Source organism: Anabas testudineus, chromosome 5, assembly GCF_900324465.2.
Source record: "Anabas testudineus chromosome 5, fAnaTes1.2, whole genome shotgun sequence".
NCBI classification, from domain to species: Eukaryota; Metazoa; Chordata; class Actinopteri; order Anabantiformes; family Anabantidae; genus Anabas; species Anabas testudineus.
The window spans coordinates 16,955,934-16,972,527 of NC_046614.1; the positions used below are offsets into that span (position 1 = coordinate 16,955,934).

The following is a 16,594-nucleotide window of genomic DNA, read 5'->3' on the forward strand; positions in this document are numbered from 1 at the left end:
AAGTTAGAGGTAATCAGAGATTGAAGAAAGTGTTCCCCAGCAGTATGCGAATCCAACCCCAAATCAAAATTGAGTCAAAGTTCCTGGATTATTATTGTACCATGAAAATGACACAAAATCAGTATTTTACTATAGCCAATAATACGTTTTTTGTTTTCGACCAATTTTGGGGAACCAAAACAACTAGAAGAAAAGAAGTGTTGCATTGACAGTCGCTGGGTTCATGTCGTGCTGCATACCAGTGAATCCCTGGTTGCTTGGTGCGATGGGGAAGGGGCTCTGCTGCATAGCCAGCTGGTGAAGCTTGGTGAGCTGTGGAGAGATAGCAGCAGAGGAAGACTGTGAGAGTGAGAGAGGAGACAGGGAGAGAAACAGAGGAAATGGAAAACACAGGAAGAGGAAAAACAAAAAGGTCACAGTCAGTACAGACAGTTCACACAACACAAGGGTTCTCCACAGGAAAAACAATAACACAAATAGCTTAATCCTCTTTATGAATATTGGTATCTGACAATGTGTTTTGTGACTTCTCTATATATATGGTACCCCATACGTATTCCTCCAAGGTGCAGGCTGCATCTCTTGGTAATGTTTTCTTGTAGTCGTCAGGGTCAGGGGAAAGTCACAATACACTGAGAGGGAGCTCTCAACATGCAGGGGATTTCCTGACCAACACTACTTAGCTCAACACTGCACCACTTATTACCACTGTATGTAGAATACTTAATATAAATAAACACTGTCAAATTAATATTCTGGGAGTTGAGTCTTGGTAGCTTATTTATTGTAAGCTGAAATATTTCACTACTCATTCAACTAGTTTCTTTAGTCTGCGGAAAAGTGCTAAGAGACCTCAAATGTGTATAATATACATCTGACTTTTACTTCCTTGCTCTGTTGATATGATTCAGTTGCAGGCAAGACTAATAATATTGGGCCTATTACATCCAATGCTTCTGAGGAACATCTAAAGGTCATTAAAGAGAGAGAGAGAAAGATTAATTGAGTCAAGAGATAAGTGGGCTGAGTACTGAGTAGTAATGAAAGATTAATAGAGGGGGTAGAGCATGTTTATGTGGGATAGACTAATGAATGAAATAAATGAAATATGTAAAACAAGACAGAACAAAAAGGGAAAACGGAGAGAACAGCACAAACAGATTATTGTTCATGGAACAGTGGAGAGTCTGGACAAACACAAACAGCAAATGTCAGTTTAATTAACAAGTGACTGCCACTCAACTGTGCAACTACACAAACATGAAGTAGCAGCACTGACAGCGCTGCTCTTTAAATGGTTACATAAATTTTGTAATAGCAGGGCGAAAGGAGGCATAATAAAATAAAATTACAGGGCAAGTTCAGCTACAGTTACAGGCTGTAAAACGAGGTGTGGGCGGGTGGGTGTTTTGGAAGAGGACAGTTGTAATTATGGGTGGGAGTGGTGGGGGGGTCATGTAAAGACATCTACTGCACTTACATCTGGTTGTGGGATCGCGTGCTGTCCTTGTACAGCATATGCCTGAAACAAACGGAAACAAAGCTTTCATGGGCCTCACTTCGGATATTTTTCTAAACTACATCCTCCTAATATATACATGTCTTCTGGAGACACCCAATACATAAACGCCTTTCTGAACTAATATTAATATCAACAAGCATGCCTTGTCCAAAGTCTCCACGTCTCTGGAAAAAAGAGGAATCTTCAGAGACAGCATAGTTGAATTGAGGAAAGCCACAAGGAGAGATATTCCTTTCAAGGAATAAAAAGATATTTAGTAAGATTAAAGACCTTATGTTGATAGGCCAGCAAGCACCAGAAGGTTGTTTTGGTTCGGACCAGCAGCAGTAGGAAATAGGTCACCTTACGTCTAATGGTCAGAACAATAGAACATACTCTGGGGAACCACATGAATAGAAATCCCTGCAACAAACTGTCTGCAGGGAAAATGTTTTATAATCAAATTAACCAAAATCCCTCAATCTTTTTTCAGCATTATGTACTGCACATGGTGAAAAGCCTACGTTCTTGGAAATACTGGACTGAGAAATGCGTTTTTGATCAAACTGATAATGCTCACGGGACGTTTGGCACAAAGCGACGAGCCACAACCCATATTCACTTGTAAAGACTGAGCATTTGGTGGATGCACAATTTATACCTATGATAACCCTGCCCCCTGTTGCCAACTAACCTGCTAATTTTGGAACATGTTAGTCTGCAAGAATATGCAATCTACATTGATAGAGGTTCAAATGGCAGTCAACAGTATACACCCGTCTAAAGCATCATGAACAAACAGGTGGGCTCCAGTGTCATTCTGAAGTGTTGTATGTACCTGTCCGCCTGCAAAGATGACAGGAGATCCTGAAGGCTTGGGTCGGTAGGGGATAGTTACCCCCTTAGGAGGAGACTGTACAAAAGAAAAAGCATGTGTCATTACATTACTATCCATAGCACTACAAGTCACAACTGTTGAGGAAAAAAACAAAAACAACGTAGTATACATTTATGTATTCCTCTACAAATTGCACTTAGTCAGCCTAAAATGTAATATACAATAATAAATGAAGCAATAACAAGATATTTACCACTGAACAAAGTTTCTATGTGAATACACTGGTACCTTCATAAGTGTTAATTGGTTCTCCTATTATGTGTGTTTTAAATGTCGATCAGTTTAAGCGCCCCTGGTCGAAACTTAACAAACAGCAGCCAAAAGCCCAGAGAGTACAGTATTTCACATGATTAATTTAGAGGTCAACAGCTGGTACTTTATATGCTTCATCACCTTCATGAATCCACTTACCTCAAGCATAACCACACAGATCTGCTTCACACACTCAATTATAGACTGGGGAGTGCCAGCAATGGTGATGGCACGCTCTGTGGAGTTTGGGAGCATGTCTCCTGCCACTTGTACCTGAGCACCTGTTGACTGCAGCATACAAAGAGAAAGGCACTAAAAACTCAAGACCTGCTGGTTTTTGTTTAATTTCTCCATGTGTTTTTTCTTCATGCATACCTCTCGAATTTCCTTGATCTTGCAGCCACCTTTCCCGATTAGGGAGCCACACTGGCTAGCAGGCACCACAATGCGTAAGGTCACTGGGGGCTTGCTGGTAGCTGTGCTGTTTGTCATTGAGCTGCTTATGTCCTGGTAAAAATATAAAAATGCAAGTTAATCCACTTTATCTTCAGGTGATTAGTGAATCCACTGATCAGTATAAACTGTGACCTACTTCTTCCAGCTTTTCAATGATCATGGAGAATGCTTTAAAGATGGCAGTGGTTGGACCTGCCAAAGTAATGATCCTCTCAGGACAATTGCCCTCAGAGATGTTGATGCGAGCCCCACTCTGCGGACAAAAAGAAAGGCAGGACATTTATGAAATATATTTGGAAGGATCCTGACAGTAAAACAAATCTGCCACGCGATGTTACAGCCCCTGCTACCATATGATAAGTAAAGAAACAAAAAAAAAAAATCTGATCTCACCTCTTCTCTCATCTTCTTCACAGATTCACCTTTCTATTAGCAGAGAATCAGAGTCAAATACATAATCACGCAAAACAGACATCTCCTCAAATAGATTATTCCTATATCAAACAGCAGCTTACCTTCCCAATAATGCTTCCAACCTCCTAGAGTAGGCAAAGGAGACACAGTTCCATTAGGTTGAATAGTCCTCTATAAATGTAATGTAATAACTTTGTAGTGTATTCAAAACGGTCACCCTCCTTCAGGTTGAAGTTTAGTATGACTGGTTCAGATGGGGGCCCTTCAGTAGAGAAAAAGACTGAACCTGACGCATCATAAGATCCTCAGCTCTCTACCAGAGGCAGTTTTTTGTTTTTTTTTGCTCCAATGTTACACAAACTCAAGATGGCACTGTTGACCATGGCAAAACTCAGGATATATTCAAACACTGTCAAGCACCTGTAGTTTGCTAATACCTAGCCAGTACTGGGGCCTATGATGCTATGAACTGACAGAGCTTTTGGCCAACTACTTGTGGGCAAATCACAATTTGGTATGTAGGCAGTAAAAACCTGACGTGTCAGAGTCAGATTTTGAAGCAGTTCCTTCTTGCCAAATGGCATCTCAGCATTTGAATCCACAAAAAAGTCACTTGGGGATGCAACGAGTGTGTGACTGTGCTACCAATGTGGAAGCCAGATGGATAAGTGACAACAACAAATGCAATGTCATGCCTCCTGGTCATAAATTTTACAAAATGCCTGAGTAAGATGTTTTTAAAAAATACTGTGATCATTCTTATAGGACTGCAGGTGAGTTAGACCCATTCAATATTTTCAAAGAATAAAAAATATTATATCTGCTGATTGCAGGAAGGCAATCGCCAATCACGTCTGACATAAATAAAAATAAAACATTTACTAAAAAAATGTTTACATGGGAACTCTAGTGGAGTAATACACCAATCCATTGCATCATCGTCATTTGAGATGTAGGATCCCAACACTGAATCAATATGCTTATTCAGAGTGCTAGCCCTTCAACATCCCAGAAGGACAGAACTTCCATAAATATAATAATGTCATAGTGTCACACAAGCTGATGAAGAGTGACCTCACCTTGCCGTGCATGAGCAGCCTAATGGTAAGGGTGACATTGAGCCCTCCTTCAATCACACCGGAGTCCATAACTGCAAATGCAACCTAGCCGTCCGTACAGAACTGTGGTCTTTGGTCACCGAGATGGATCTAAATACAGAAAGACAAAGCACACAAGAAATAAAATACCAAAAATGATGACATGACAACACTGAACTGTGACTGAGTAAAGGCAAAACACAATTCAAAGATATCTATTTAGAGTATAAGTTATGTCTGTATCCATGTGTTAAGGTGATCTTTGATTCACCCGTGGAAAAGTGATTGATACTGGTCTTTTTCTGCAGAGCAAAGTTACAGCAATATTTCTACCTAGGCAAGATATTTACATCCTAGTACAGTACACAGATGAATGAAAAGGTAACTTTCTGACAGACTAGACGTTCAGAACTGATAAGATACAGATATATTATATAGGCTATTCACAAATTTCAATGTGGTCATTACACATACTAAATATTTAAAGGTCCTTGCATCCTAGCTACACACATTGCTAAGCAAATAACCTTACAATTTAGCCATATGGCAAACTAAAGCTTTCAATTCAATCACTACAGACGATGGCATAGCATTTGGCTATATATGATATGAATGTATTTTTAAAAAGTATGAGAAACCTGTGTCACGGTGTATTGTAACGTTAAGGCTAGTGAGCAAAACGATGCGTACAACGATTGATCCGATAAAAACGCTAACAAATGTTCACTTGCCTTGTTTTAAGTACTAGCTGCTAGTTGGTGTATTTATTTTCAAGCATCGGGAGGCTGCTCTGACCAAAATTATCTGACTTGAAACGAGAAAATGTGCGTTGAATCCATGTCCATGCTAACCCCAAAACACACGGTTTGCATGCTAACGACGTCTTCGTCATTAGCTACGAATTAAGTTTGTCAACAAATGTGCGTACAATTATCCATTACTACCACAGTTAGCCGTGTATTTCGAAAGATAGATTCGAAATCATCTTTGGTGTGAACAACAAACATTTAATCGCCGGTTTCACCAGTGTTGATTAGTTTAAAGTGTGAGTATGTAACTATTAATGTCGGCTGGAGTATGTTAGCCAGTTAGCATTGCGGTTGCTCGTCGTGCTAGGAAAATGAATGGAGCATGCGTGCGCTACTTAGCAAAGCTAGCTAGTTAGCTTTACGAGCACACGTTATCAATACTTATATCATCGTAAATATCAGCGTTTTTGTGGCATGATATTTAAGCCCTTGTGTGATCAAGTGCACACGCTAAACGACAGGCGGTTGTTTTTAATAGCGACATAGAAATCCAACTTCCCCGTCGCTAACCAAGCTAGCCAGATCAATCCGCTGGGAGACTGCGTGCTCATCATCCTGCGGCCTGTTAGCACGATGGACAAACAACCGCTAGCTACAGGGCGCGATTTCTATCCGCTACTTCTGATCATAACAACAAATATAAAAACATCAAATAACAACATAAAACTCACCTGGTTCGTGCGCCGGTAAGTGATCGGGGGGAGGGTTGGGGTTGTAAGGGTAGAAGGGGAGAGGTTAGAAAGGACCCGGGGAAGAGGGAAGAGTGATGTGAGATCGAGCTCCACTCCTTTACACAAAGACAACAAAATTATAACCTCTGAACTTTCCCCTCTCACCCAACCCTAACCCCCAGCCTGAGTTTGCCCCAAAGATCCGCCAACATGACGCCCCTCAAAAAGTAACAACAGTACGTTTATGGGTCAATGTGAGAGGTTAAATGGAAGAACGTAAAAAAAAAATAAAAAATAAAAAAATAGAGTTATGGCGTACAATAGAAATATTGTTGGATTGGTTTAAAATGTCAAAATATGAAGTTCTGCTGCTGGAAATATTAGCTACTTTTTTTACATGTATTCACATATTAAAATATTATCATCCATTTTCAAATAGTTGTGCGCTTTACCACAGCTACTGTATAATAATGTTAACAAACTTTAACAAAAGAGTTATTTATAAGGATACTAGTGGGCATAAAGTGTATTGCAACTGAGTTTAAAACCGGTTAATTACTAGACACAAAATAATTTCATTTAAATTCATTTATTGAATAGGATTAACATAAATATAGAATTTAAATTAATGCACATGGAAAGCAATACAAAATTGCATTTTCTTCATGCTAAATTACAATGTTAGATTTTCTCAATTATCAAAAAAAATGTCAATCATTCAAGTACACACACAAAACTACCAGTGACTTTAACCACAGATCATTTGACATAAACACTGCAAACCAAAACAAATTAAACTACAATTCATGATGTGGAATGTAATACAGATTACTGTAGAGGAGATGCACACAGCTACTACATGCATTTGTTAGTGTTATGAATAGCCCCCTGTACATATGATAAAATGCTGTGCCTTCTTATTGTTAAGACTTATTGTTAAGACTGACTTTTATGCATTTCCGGTCAATAGTTAGGTTGTCCTTTTGCAAAGCGTCACTTTTGTTCAAGTTGTGTCTTGAACTGGTGGCCTCAGTCTGAGTCACTGCTGCTACTGCTGCTGGAGGACTGTGGGAGGAAAAAAAGACAAAGAATATATATGTATTCACTTATAAACAATTATAAATACAAAAACATGCAAAAAAAAAAAACTTTGTTGACCAGGTAAATGGTTAGGAATAGCCTCCCATCATTTAAAAAAATATTTAGGTTAATATGGGTCATAAGAAAGTTAACTGAAGGGAATATTACCATCAATGTTCAAGGCTTAGTGACAATTTTTTTTTTGGTCATAGCTCATGGACACCTATAGTACAATCGTCTCAAAAGATAAAAAAAAAAAAGAAAAGCTTAGCTTTTTTTGTTTTTTTCTTTATTATCCTAAAGGAACTATATTTCTACCTGCCCTATGTTTCCCTAGAAATACTGAATCTAGCATCTATTGATAGCGTAGATTCACTTCATTTGTCCTCAAAGGAACCTTGTTAAATAATTAAGAACTTCTGCTTGTTAAACTCTTGAAAGCACCATTCAAAAGCGAACCTATTCAAACTTACATTTGCAATCTGTCTTATAGATAGTAAAATCCAGAATGACAGGTTAACCAGGTTAAAATTTGAAGCATTCTTCACAATCTTTACGTATTTGGCAGCATAACAAATATTGCCAATAACCTTTAGCTGCAAGTTTATATTAAACATGAGGTGTAAAGAAGAATCCACCTGTCAGATGTACTGTACTGCTCCTTCAGTTTGGATGTGTAATGGCAATATAATTAGTCTTCATATCCCTCATCAAGTAAAACATAAACCATCCTTATTCCCACAGTGTTGCATGTTATTCACACTGCTGCACCTTGCACTCATTGAGTCATGGCTGCATTTATATTGTCTGGTATTTGTGTGTGTTTGCAGCACTGACTAAAGGTGAAGGTGTGAAAGGTGTGGACAGGTTCACATACTAGCTTTTATCTAGCATTGCGATTAATATTTCACCTGCAGAGGCCATTGTAAACACCTCCCACATTGGTAGTGGGTCTTTAAACCCAATCTTACCTTGCCATGTTTGTGGTGCCCATGCTTGTGTGCTTTCTTCATCTTCTTCTTCATCTTTTTGTTGGCTTTGTGTCCAACCAACCCCACTCCCATTCCTGCCACTCCCCCAGCTAATGCTCCAGACATAGGATTCATGCCTCCATGATAATGATCCTTGTGGCCTTTATGGTGACCCCCATTTGGAGAATGGGGATATGGACCTGGGTAAACACCTGCAGGAGGCACTCCTGGCATTCCACCTGGGGCCACTGGATAAGGATGAGATCCTGGAGCCCCGTAAGGCATCACTCCTGGGGGTGCATTTGGTACCATTGCTGGGTTCATACCAGCTGGGTATTGGCCAGGAGGGTATGCTGGATTTGGTGGCTGAGGATATGCTCCGGGAGGAGGAACACCAGGATATCCAGGGTTGCAGACGGGAGGGCAGGCAGGGTTGGGAGGACCCACTGGAGGACCTGATACACATAAAAGCACACAGACAAACTTATTCTTCGGAACACTTGGATCATACAAAAACATCAATCAAGTCATAAATATTGTCACTGTGTGCTGGTTATGTAAGATATCCTACCTTGATTTGGCCACATGGTTATGCTTTTTTGATCTGGTTGAACACCTGGGCACATAAAAAGAACGGAAATAATTATTTAAAAGTAGCCTTTCAATACAAATCCAATCCAGTTCATCACATGGTTCTATTCAAAATAATGGATTCTGTGGGAGCTGAACAGAAATTATACCTTTTATATTTGTTGCAGCTTGCAGTCGTTATGTGTTACGTCTGCTAACATTTAATTTAATTTAAAAATGAGTCAGTTTACAACTAAATAAGACTACAGTTAACAATTATTGACTAATTATTTTCTTTTATAGTTTTATCCCACAAAAAGTTAACACCTTACATACATACTAATACACTTAATAAAATTTAAATATAATTTAGATAAACTGCAAATGCTCAATATGAGAGTCTTAAGCCTCTACCGGTTGATTGTCAAAATTATTGATTAATTCTGTCAGTCAGCAATTAAAACTTTAAATCATTCATTCACTGACCATGTTTTATTGTATAGAACACGAAGTGTATGTATCAACTCTAAATGTATGCCTCGTTTTGGAACATCCAGTGACGTAATCAAATCCTTTGGTTGATGAACAGGCACAGTGACCTGGACAGACTGTGAAAGTGATGACTATTATTAGCCTGTGAAGCTGTTTATAGATAAACTAAATTGCCCATATTATTCATATGGAATAAACGTGTCACCCAGTGTAACAATGTGAGTCACTGATATGTTTTTAATAGTTTTTGGACAACAATAGAGAAGATGACATGTTATCTGTCGCACAGACAAATGAGGTAAATCCACTACAAAGTACTAGCTACTATTAATTCATTGTTGGTTTTACGATCTCAATATGATTTGTTAACAATTCTTAAGTCATAAAATACACCTCTTGCAAAAGTTGGTAAATAACTTAATATATTTTATCCTGTGCTGTTTTGAGCCAGTTTTAGTTCTTTATAGTCTACTCGAGTAGTTCCACTTACTTTTATTCCCAAATCAGGGCAAAACATTGCACATTTATCCAAATTATATTAATCTGAAAGCTTTAATTACTTTGCAAATAGAAATTCTTGATATAAAATATATTCAGATAATAAATTCTAACATAATATTGTGGTTTCATCACCTGGCAGTACATTATTGTGGTTGTGGTTATTGTGGTTAAGTTGTTATCGCATCGTGAACTTTATTTTCTTACATTTTTTTTTACTTTACAGCCAAATAATTCACAAATTATTAATTCATTTAAAAAAGTTCAGTTTCACTGGTGTTTAGTGCACAACATTGAGTTTTTTTTTACTGCCAATTAAAGGATACAAATTCTCAGTAGAAGAAACTAAAGTTGTCAAATAAAATTCTCAAACATGTTATTTCTTAAATAAATTCAAAATTGAATAAAACAAAACAAGACCTGCACATTTTATATTTCTCCAGTGTTAAATTGTGTTTTTTGAGTCTAATTCAGTTGGACTGATGCCCAGAGATCATTCGTTAGGGAACGTGTATCCAAGCATCTACTCAGGAATCTGAAGTAGTGGTTACTTTTACTTGTAGTGAAATCCTTCTTTAGGCAAGTACTTGCACTTTTACTGAAGTACATAAGTTTGTTTATTCCTACCACCACCTTGAGTTATAGCCACACACTTTACACAAATACGTGATCTACTTTTTACGTCATGGCATCTAAATTGTTGTCCAACCCATCGACAGACTACTTTAAATTTCCAAACACTTTCTCCCTTTAGTTTCAGATTGAGACTCACAAAAACAATGTTTTGTAAATGGCTATAGTTCATAAACTTACCTCAGGAGCCTCTGATGTGGTGAATTCAGTCTGTTCCGTCTGCGTTTATCTTCCGCATTGAGCTGCACGGAAGCGAAATGCACCACGCAGCCACGCCCGCAGTTAAAGGCCACGCACATTATTTAAGCAGTGGCAAAAGTCCACCAGGCTGTGTGTCAGAGGATGACTTGGCACAAAATAATGGAATAGTTGAAACCGTGGAAATGTTTACTCACAGCTATTTTTAATGGAGAAGTCACTGGGTTGTGTTGACAAATCAAACAGACTTAAAAACTCTGTTCTCACCTATGGATCTTCTATAGGTGACACGCAGAATATACACATTACATCATGGTTAAGCAAAGCAGTAGAGCATGGCTTTCTAGTGCTTTATTAAATTTAACAAATACAGCAAAGATGTTGATTGTAATAGCTAAAACAATGTTCAGGCTCAATGCGCAACATAAGAATATAGCAGGCGCTTATATGTGGGTCCAATTATAGGATTTTCTAACAGCAGAGAGATGACATGTTATTGTAGGAAAAGCCGATAACATTAACAATGACTCAGTAATGATGGGCCAGCATGAATACCTGGAGCTTGAAACCCAAGTACCTCAATGGCCATCAGCCATCTTTAATTTATTATTCACACCTACTTTTCTTACTGTCACAACAAAAGACAACTGTGCTCACCTGCTCACTGAGTTGACTTGCGAGAGTCTCTTATCGTTCAATGGTATTAACTTCATATGTAGGTATTCTGCTGTGACAAGTCAAAATGTCTGCTGTGAGAACAACCTGTTGCGTATAATCAATTGCATTATGCACCTATATTGCAGTTTATATATTGCAGTGTGTAAAAAAATGGTGTAATGGAAACAAGTTACAGTACACATCTACAAAACACAGTTCAACATGAACACATTCAACCACACAGGAAGAAAACAGAGCAAATGCTTAACATTTAGACTACAGCTAATCAACTACCCCACCCCCACTCCCCAAACCCCAAGCAGTCACATAGAATAACAAGACTGAAGAGAGGCTAATCTGTCTAAAACACAAAGAACTGTAAGTCGGGCATCTGGGTCACAGTCCCAGCAATCCGTCATGAGCTCGTGCAGTGCAGATCCCTGAAAGGTTTAAACACTCAGTCAACACGTTCACAAATGCAGCTCATTAATTTCACATGTGTCCAAGTAAGAAGCACTTGTGTAAGAATACCTGTGGAAGCCACTCCCAGTATTTAGGTATGGTGGGTCTCTTCTGCATGTGAAACACAAACTGGATGAGATCCTCCAGTGTTAAACTGGGTCCCAGCTCAGATTCATAAGGCAAAACATGTGGAGGAACAATACCGCCTGCAGATGAAGACATTTGTGTAAATCCATAATGTCCTTTTAGTCCATTCAGCTGATTAATCAGATTAACCTTTAAAAAAAGTAAAATTAGAAATTCTGAAAAGCTGATAGTACTGATTGATGTTATGTTTATTAGTTTAGTAATTATTATTATTCATAATTGTTATATAGTGTGTGCTCTTTGGCTGTAAAATCCCTCTTCTCCCTCTCCTTCTAAGAACACAGTTCTGTGGATTCTGCAGCATGGTTATGATTTTCCAGCCTGCCTGACACTCTCTCCACCCTCTAGTCAAGTAGTAGACTACCTTTATCAAGAAACTCATGCCTGTATATAACAGACTGCTCACCTGAATTGACAATATTTTCAATATTTACTATATGAATGTATCATATCATATGTTATATTACCTAAGTTTACCTTCAAATAAATCTGAGCAGCGCATCCAGATCTCCCACAGAAGCAGTCCCAAGGAATAGACGTCCCCTTGTAAGAGACACAAACTGCTGTTTAAGTTGACAAAGCCTTCAAGGATCTCGGGGGACATGTAGCGCAGCGTGCCCATCTGAGCATGACCCTGGAAATAGACAGTAAGTTGAACTTAAACTTGCTAACATGACTTCACTGTACTGTGAATTCCAGTTCAACAGTCCATTTCACCTCCATGTTTGTTATTTGTCCTGAACAGGAACGCAGGATGGTGGAGCATCCAAAATCACAGAGGGCACAGGTGCCATCTGCTCTTACAAGCACGTTAGAGCTGCTGAGGTCTCTGTGGGCTACAGAGGGTTTATGCACATCTGCAAGAAAAACATATGTAACTATGATTTATAAATATGAATCCCTGTAATATATGATATCAGCTGTTAGCCTGTATTAAACTTACCTGAAAAAACAAACAAAGAAAACAATGAACACAACATAACTGTTATTGAAAAACTCCTCAATCACATTATAAATGATTAGTCGTATTTTATACAATTGTGCACATAAATCTACAGAAAAATCAGCTTTTTACATAAGTAACTATAACATGCACACACACTTTTTCACAGCAACATTCTAACCAATACCGTCTCTGCGAAGGTCACTGTGAAGATAGGAAAGTCCCTCTGATAAAGACTGGCACAGCTTCAGTGACAACCTCCAGTTGCTAGCGTGTTTACACAGATATGAATGGAGAGAACCCTGAAATCAAAGGGATGCAAATTATTATTCAAATAAGTGAACATCAGAGGTAAGCGCTGGCCAACTACAGCAAAGATGATGATTAGCCAGATTTAAAACCTAAGAACCTAGACTATGTTAAAGCTACAAATCCAACTGTGGGTAGAGGAAATGTTAATTATCCTGATCAACCATCGAGCAAACTAGTGACCATAAGTGATTCATTTAAGATGTATAAACAACTTGAATGCTGAATGTTTAAAATCCACTTTCATGTCAAATTTGGGCAGCTCATGTGATGTTGTAAATGGACCACAATCAACTTGGAGTTCAGTGTCTTTTCCAAGGACACTTTAACATATGGACCAGACAGACATCTGGTCACTGCAATTAGTGGACAATCGCTATACCTCCTGCGCTACAGCCACCCCTTTAATGAATGATTACCACTTACATATTCAGCAAATTGCAGGACAATGATACAACTGCCATCTGGTTTCCCCCCAGTGCCCAGAAAGTGGACAATCCCAGCATGCTTCATCAGTGGTAGTTCATAAACCTCCTTCTCTGCTGAAAATCTGTGCTTCCTGTCAGATGGAAAAACTTTTACAGCCACTGTTGATTGCTGGTATTTCCCCTGCCAAACTGTTGCAAAATGCCCACGGTCCAAAATCTGGAAAAGATACATACAAATAAAAAACAGAGCACTGGACGGTACATCAATCAGTCACAATACCAATACCACCTAGTGATGGTGATGTTGTAGTAGAGAGGCGTCAAGATGAGAAAAATTAACCGCTGGCCATAATCAACAGGTGTTGGAGCATAAACTGAGCATCACAGCTTGCTGTGTATGGGGCTATGTAGCCACAGACTGCTCAGAGTACCCATGCTGACCACCAGGTGGTAATGATGTTGTGGCTGACAGGCATTTATCACTTAACTGTACAATTTACCAATATCTTACATGCTGCTGATCATACATTAGAAAACTAGTCTAACCTGTTGTAGTTCTATGTCAGCAATGTCAATCTCAGAGGCTTTTGGTTGTTGGCAGGAACACAGTGCCGGTACATTGTAATCAGGAAAGCAGGACTGCAGATTCTCCTCTACAGTATTGAACAACACAACCACAGTTGAGGTAATGTGACACTACAAAAAAGCCACAGTTGAACATAAAATTTCATGACCAAGTAGCCATCGCTTTAATTAAAAGACATGGAGAAAGAACAGAGGTAAAAGGGAGTATTATAGCTGAGATAAACACCAAGGTCAGTCCACCAGTGAGAATGAAACAGTTTCAAGGTCAACCGATAAGATCATGAGGGGAAGGGAATCTGAGCTTAGAAAATATGGTAACATGGCTGAAGAATGTCAATAATCCCTTGAGAACAATAAAAGCATCTGATACATCAACTCTTTAAGAGAAACTGTTATATTGCCTCTCTGTTCTGAATCCAGCTCTAAGTGATGGTGATTATGCATCAGCAGTTGTATCAATTCAGACTTCCCAGGATCAACAGTATTTGGAAGCTGAGTTTGTTTTCAAAATGGGGACCTCCTCTGTGTGCTTCACCTACTCAGTAATGTCCCAGTCTCATGGAAAAAGGACATCATATTATGCAACCATTAATCTTTTTTTTTTTTTTTTGTTCTCTTTTTCTTTAATTTATTGTTATTTTCTCTATGTTGTATTTTAATTACTTTTGGAATTGTTATTTTTAAAATGAATAATGAAAAATAATTATGCATGAACTTTGATATCTTTCTTGTTTTTGAATACAAGAAACTTACTTTGTTCTGTAAAGAGGCTTCTCGATTTAGCAGAAACAACCATAAAACACAAGATGATTAAAGTTCCAATCAGAATTATTCCAGCAGCTTTGATGATTTCATCTAAGAAGAAAAAGCAGTTAGTTTTTTTGTTTAATACTCTAATTTTAGTACAAGTACAGATGTCTTGTGTAACAATGAGAACATTTTCTATTTCATGGGTTGGCAGTGATATTCGATGACTGGTTAGCAATTACCACACCTGCAGAATTAGAGTAGGTGAGCTGAAGGTGTTGTTGCTCTGGGATCCAAAGGATGTTGCCGTTGCAGAGGTCTGTGTTGCACACACATTTAACAAGTCTACCGTTGAAGCGTGTTTGTGGCTTGCAGGTTGCATCTGGGCAAGCCTTTTCAGCTATATCACAAGCTGAAACAGGGGTTCAGTGACACATGAGATTATTTAAAGAAATGTACATACCATGCCTGCAGACCTAGGTATATTCATTCTGTACACCACTGTATAACTTCCGTAATATCTAACTGTAACAGGTATTAGTATTAATAATATATTTATTGTCTATTACAGTTTCTTACCAAGAACATCAACCTCCGGCTGCCCATTGGTGACCCGAAAATAGCCAACACAGCACAATGTATTTTCACAGACCTGCACGGATCCATTCACATTTCCAGCAGCTGTGTACTTGACTGAGTTGTTGTTTTGCGTTGTTGCTTGGAACACACACCGTCTCTTCTGAAGTACGGACTGGCTGGAGATAAAGATGCCTTCTGAGAGGAGGAAAAAAGGGGACACAGCTGATGAGGATGTAGATTAGTTGACACAAAAATATCTCTCTATGTGGTTTGTGTCGTAAATCCAACTGTTTAAGTTTGACCTAGGTCTTCAACAACAACATCAACACTACTAGTCACTCACCATCATCTATCAAAAAGCAAATAAGAAGTCATTCATCAATTACAACTTTACATGGAAAATAAACAAACAAAAACAAAAGAAGGAGCGTGTACTCACCCAAAGTGAAAACCAGCTGCCACAGTTGCCGCTTCATGTTCACACTGAGCCCAGACCGACCAGCTACAGACTGGTTATCAGTCCTGGGAATGTGAGTGAGGTTTCCCACTGTTTCCCAGCATCGCCCCCACACACCTGCATGTACTACACATTATGTCTGCTAAACAATGTGAGAAAACATAGTATTCATTGGCCAATTCAACTCCTACTTTTTAGGAATAACATCTGCATTTAGGTTGAGTATTTTCTGGTGCTATATTCTTTAGGGCCACAGCCTTCACACAACTTCACTGGAAGACCTGTAGGGTTATATTCCACCAACATCAGCCAGATTAAATGTCAATACAAATTACAATAATGAAAATACTCATGCTATGTCTGTGTTTTGTGTTTTGTGTTGTGCTAGCATGCTAACGTGCTAAGATTGTAAAATCTATATCTGCTAAACATTAGCAATGCCATTGTGAACAGGCTGTTAGCAATTAGCTCAATTAGCTTTTAGCCCACAGACTGGTCTTGATAAGCACTCATAAATGACCACTGCAAACTTTGAGCTTTAAGTGAGTTTTTTTTAAACTCACCTTTGCAGATTATTGTTTTTTTAGATTGTGTTTTTAGAAGATTACGACAATTTGATTGAGGATTAAGTCTTTAATCGACATGATTAGCCGAAAATGTAAATAAAAACAAACCCGAATTTTGTGTTAATATGCTGCACGTTTCGCGCTCCTGCAGAGCCCCGGTGGGCGGAGTTTAAA

At 38.6% G+C, this 16,594-nt stretch overlaps 3 protein-coding genes across 9 annotated transcripts in view; all 3 read right to left on the minus strand.

Moving 5' to 3' along the window:
* Positions 1-6,255, minus strand: part of LOC113153940 (poly(rC)-binding protein 2) — a 10,571-nt gene extending 4,316 nt beyond the window's left edge. Inside the window, exons 1-10 of one of the 4 annotated variants that reach the window (XM_026347858.1) lie at positions 6,099-6,255; positions 4,601-4,729; positions 3,623-3,646; positions 3,501-3,533; positions 3,244-3,360; positions 3,027-3,158; positions 2,811-2,939; positions 2,340-2,414; positions 1,481-1,522; positions 240-312 (exon numbers count right to left, since the gene is read on the minus strand). In XM_026347858.1, the coding sequence (XP_026203643.1) occupies positions 240-312; positions 1,481-1,522; positions 2,340-2,414; positions 2,811-2,939; positions 3,027-3,158; positions 3,244-3,360; positions 3,501-3,533; positions 3,623-3,646; positions 4,601-4,669 (694 nt within the window). In that variant the 5' untranslated portion in view covers positions 4,670-4,729; positions 6,099-6,255. Of the gene's footprint in view, positions 1-239; positions 340-1,480; positions 1,523-2,339; positions 2,415-2,810; positions 2,940-3,026; positions 3,159-3,243; positions 3,361-3,500; positions 3,534-3,622; positions 3,647-4,600; positions 4,730-6,098 lie in introns of all 4 variants that reach the window. The other 3 variants (XM_026347857.1, XM_026347860.1, XM_026347859.1) reach the window with 3 other exon arrangements.
* Positions 6,256-7,003: 748 nt separating this feature from the next.
* prr13 (proline rich 13) lies at positions 7,004-10,624 on the minus strand. The gene is made up of 4 exons (XM_026346579.1): positions 10,523-10,624; positions 8,721-8,765; positions 8,150-8,604; positions 7,004-7,163 (listed from the first exon to the last, which is right to left on the minus strand). Exons 2-4 carry the CDS (start codon positions 8,734-8,736, stop codon positions 7,128-7,130), a joined length of 507 nt encoding a protein of 168 aa, XP_026202364.1. The 5' UTR covers positions 8,737-8,765; positions 10,523-10,624; the 3' UTR covers positions 7,004-7,127.
* An 895-nt stretch (positions 10,625-11,519) lies between these two features.
* Positions 11,520-16,556, minus strand: LOC113153406 (anti-Muellerian hormone type-2 receptor-like). 4 transcript variants are annotated; one of them, XM_026347022.1, is made up of 12 exons: positions 16,529-16,556; positions 15,837-15,996; positions 15,398-15,592; positions 15,066-15,230; positions 14,825-14,926; positions 14,033-14,139; positions 13,485-13,703; positions 12,937-13,051; positions 12,524-12,663; positions 12,284-12,440; positions 11,729-11,865; positions 11,520-11,637 (listed from the first exon to the last, which is right to left on the minus strand). In XM_026347022.1, exons 2-12 carry the CDS (start codon positions 15,871-15,873, stop codon positions 11,521-11,523), a joined length of 1,491 nt encoding a protein of 496 aa, XP_026202807.1. In that variant the 5' UTR covers positions 15,874-15,996; positions 16,529-16,556; the 3' UTR covers position 11,520. The 4 variants fall into 4 exon arrangements, 3 of the variants coding, with proteins under 3 accessions (XP_026202807.1, XP_026202806.1, XP_026202805.1); XM_026347021.1 differs by lacking the exon at positions 16,529-16,556 and adding an exon at positions 16,418-16,498; XR_003297972.1 differs by lacking the exon at positions 16,529-16,556 and having other exon boundaries at positions 12,274-12,440; positions 15,837-16,171.
* Between the last annotated feature and the right edge of the window lie 38 nt (positions 16,557-16,594).

What these genes read in the sequence shown, in the direction of transcription:
- prr13 (XM_026346579.1), bottom strand. An exon ending in GGCACCACAAACATGGCAAG is followed by an intron (nt 7,164 to 8,149) that starts GTAAGATTGGGT and finishes TTCCTCCCACAG; the next exon opens with TCCTCCAGCAGCAGTAGCAG.
- LOC113153406 (XM_026347022.1), bottom strand. Translation starts at nt 15,873, where the DNA reads ATGAAGCGGCAACTGTGGCAGCTGGTTTTCACTTTGG. An exon ending in CTGACATAGAACTACAACAG is followed by an intron (nt 13,704 to 14,032) that starts GTTAGACTAGTT and finishes TATCTTTTCCAG; the next exon opens with ATTTTGGACCGTGGGCATTT. An exon ending in CAGTGACCTTCGCAGAGACG is followed by an intron (nt 12,664 to 12,936) that starts GTATTGGTTAGA and finishes TTTTTCTTGCAG; the next exon opens with ATGTGCATAAACCCTCTGTA.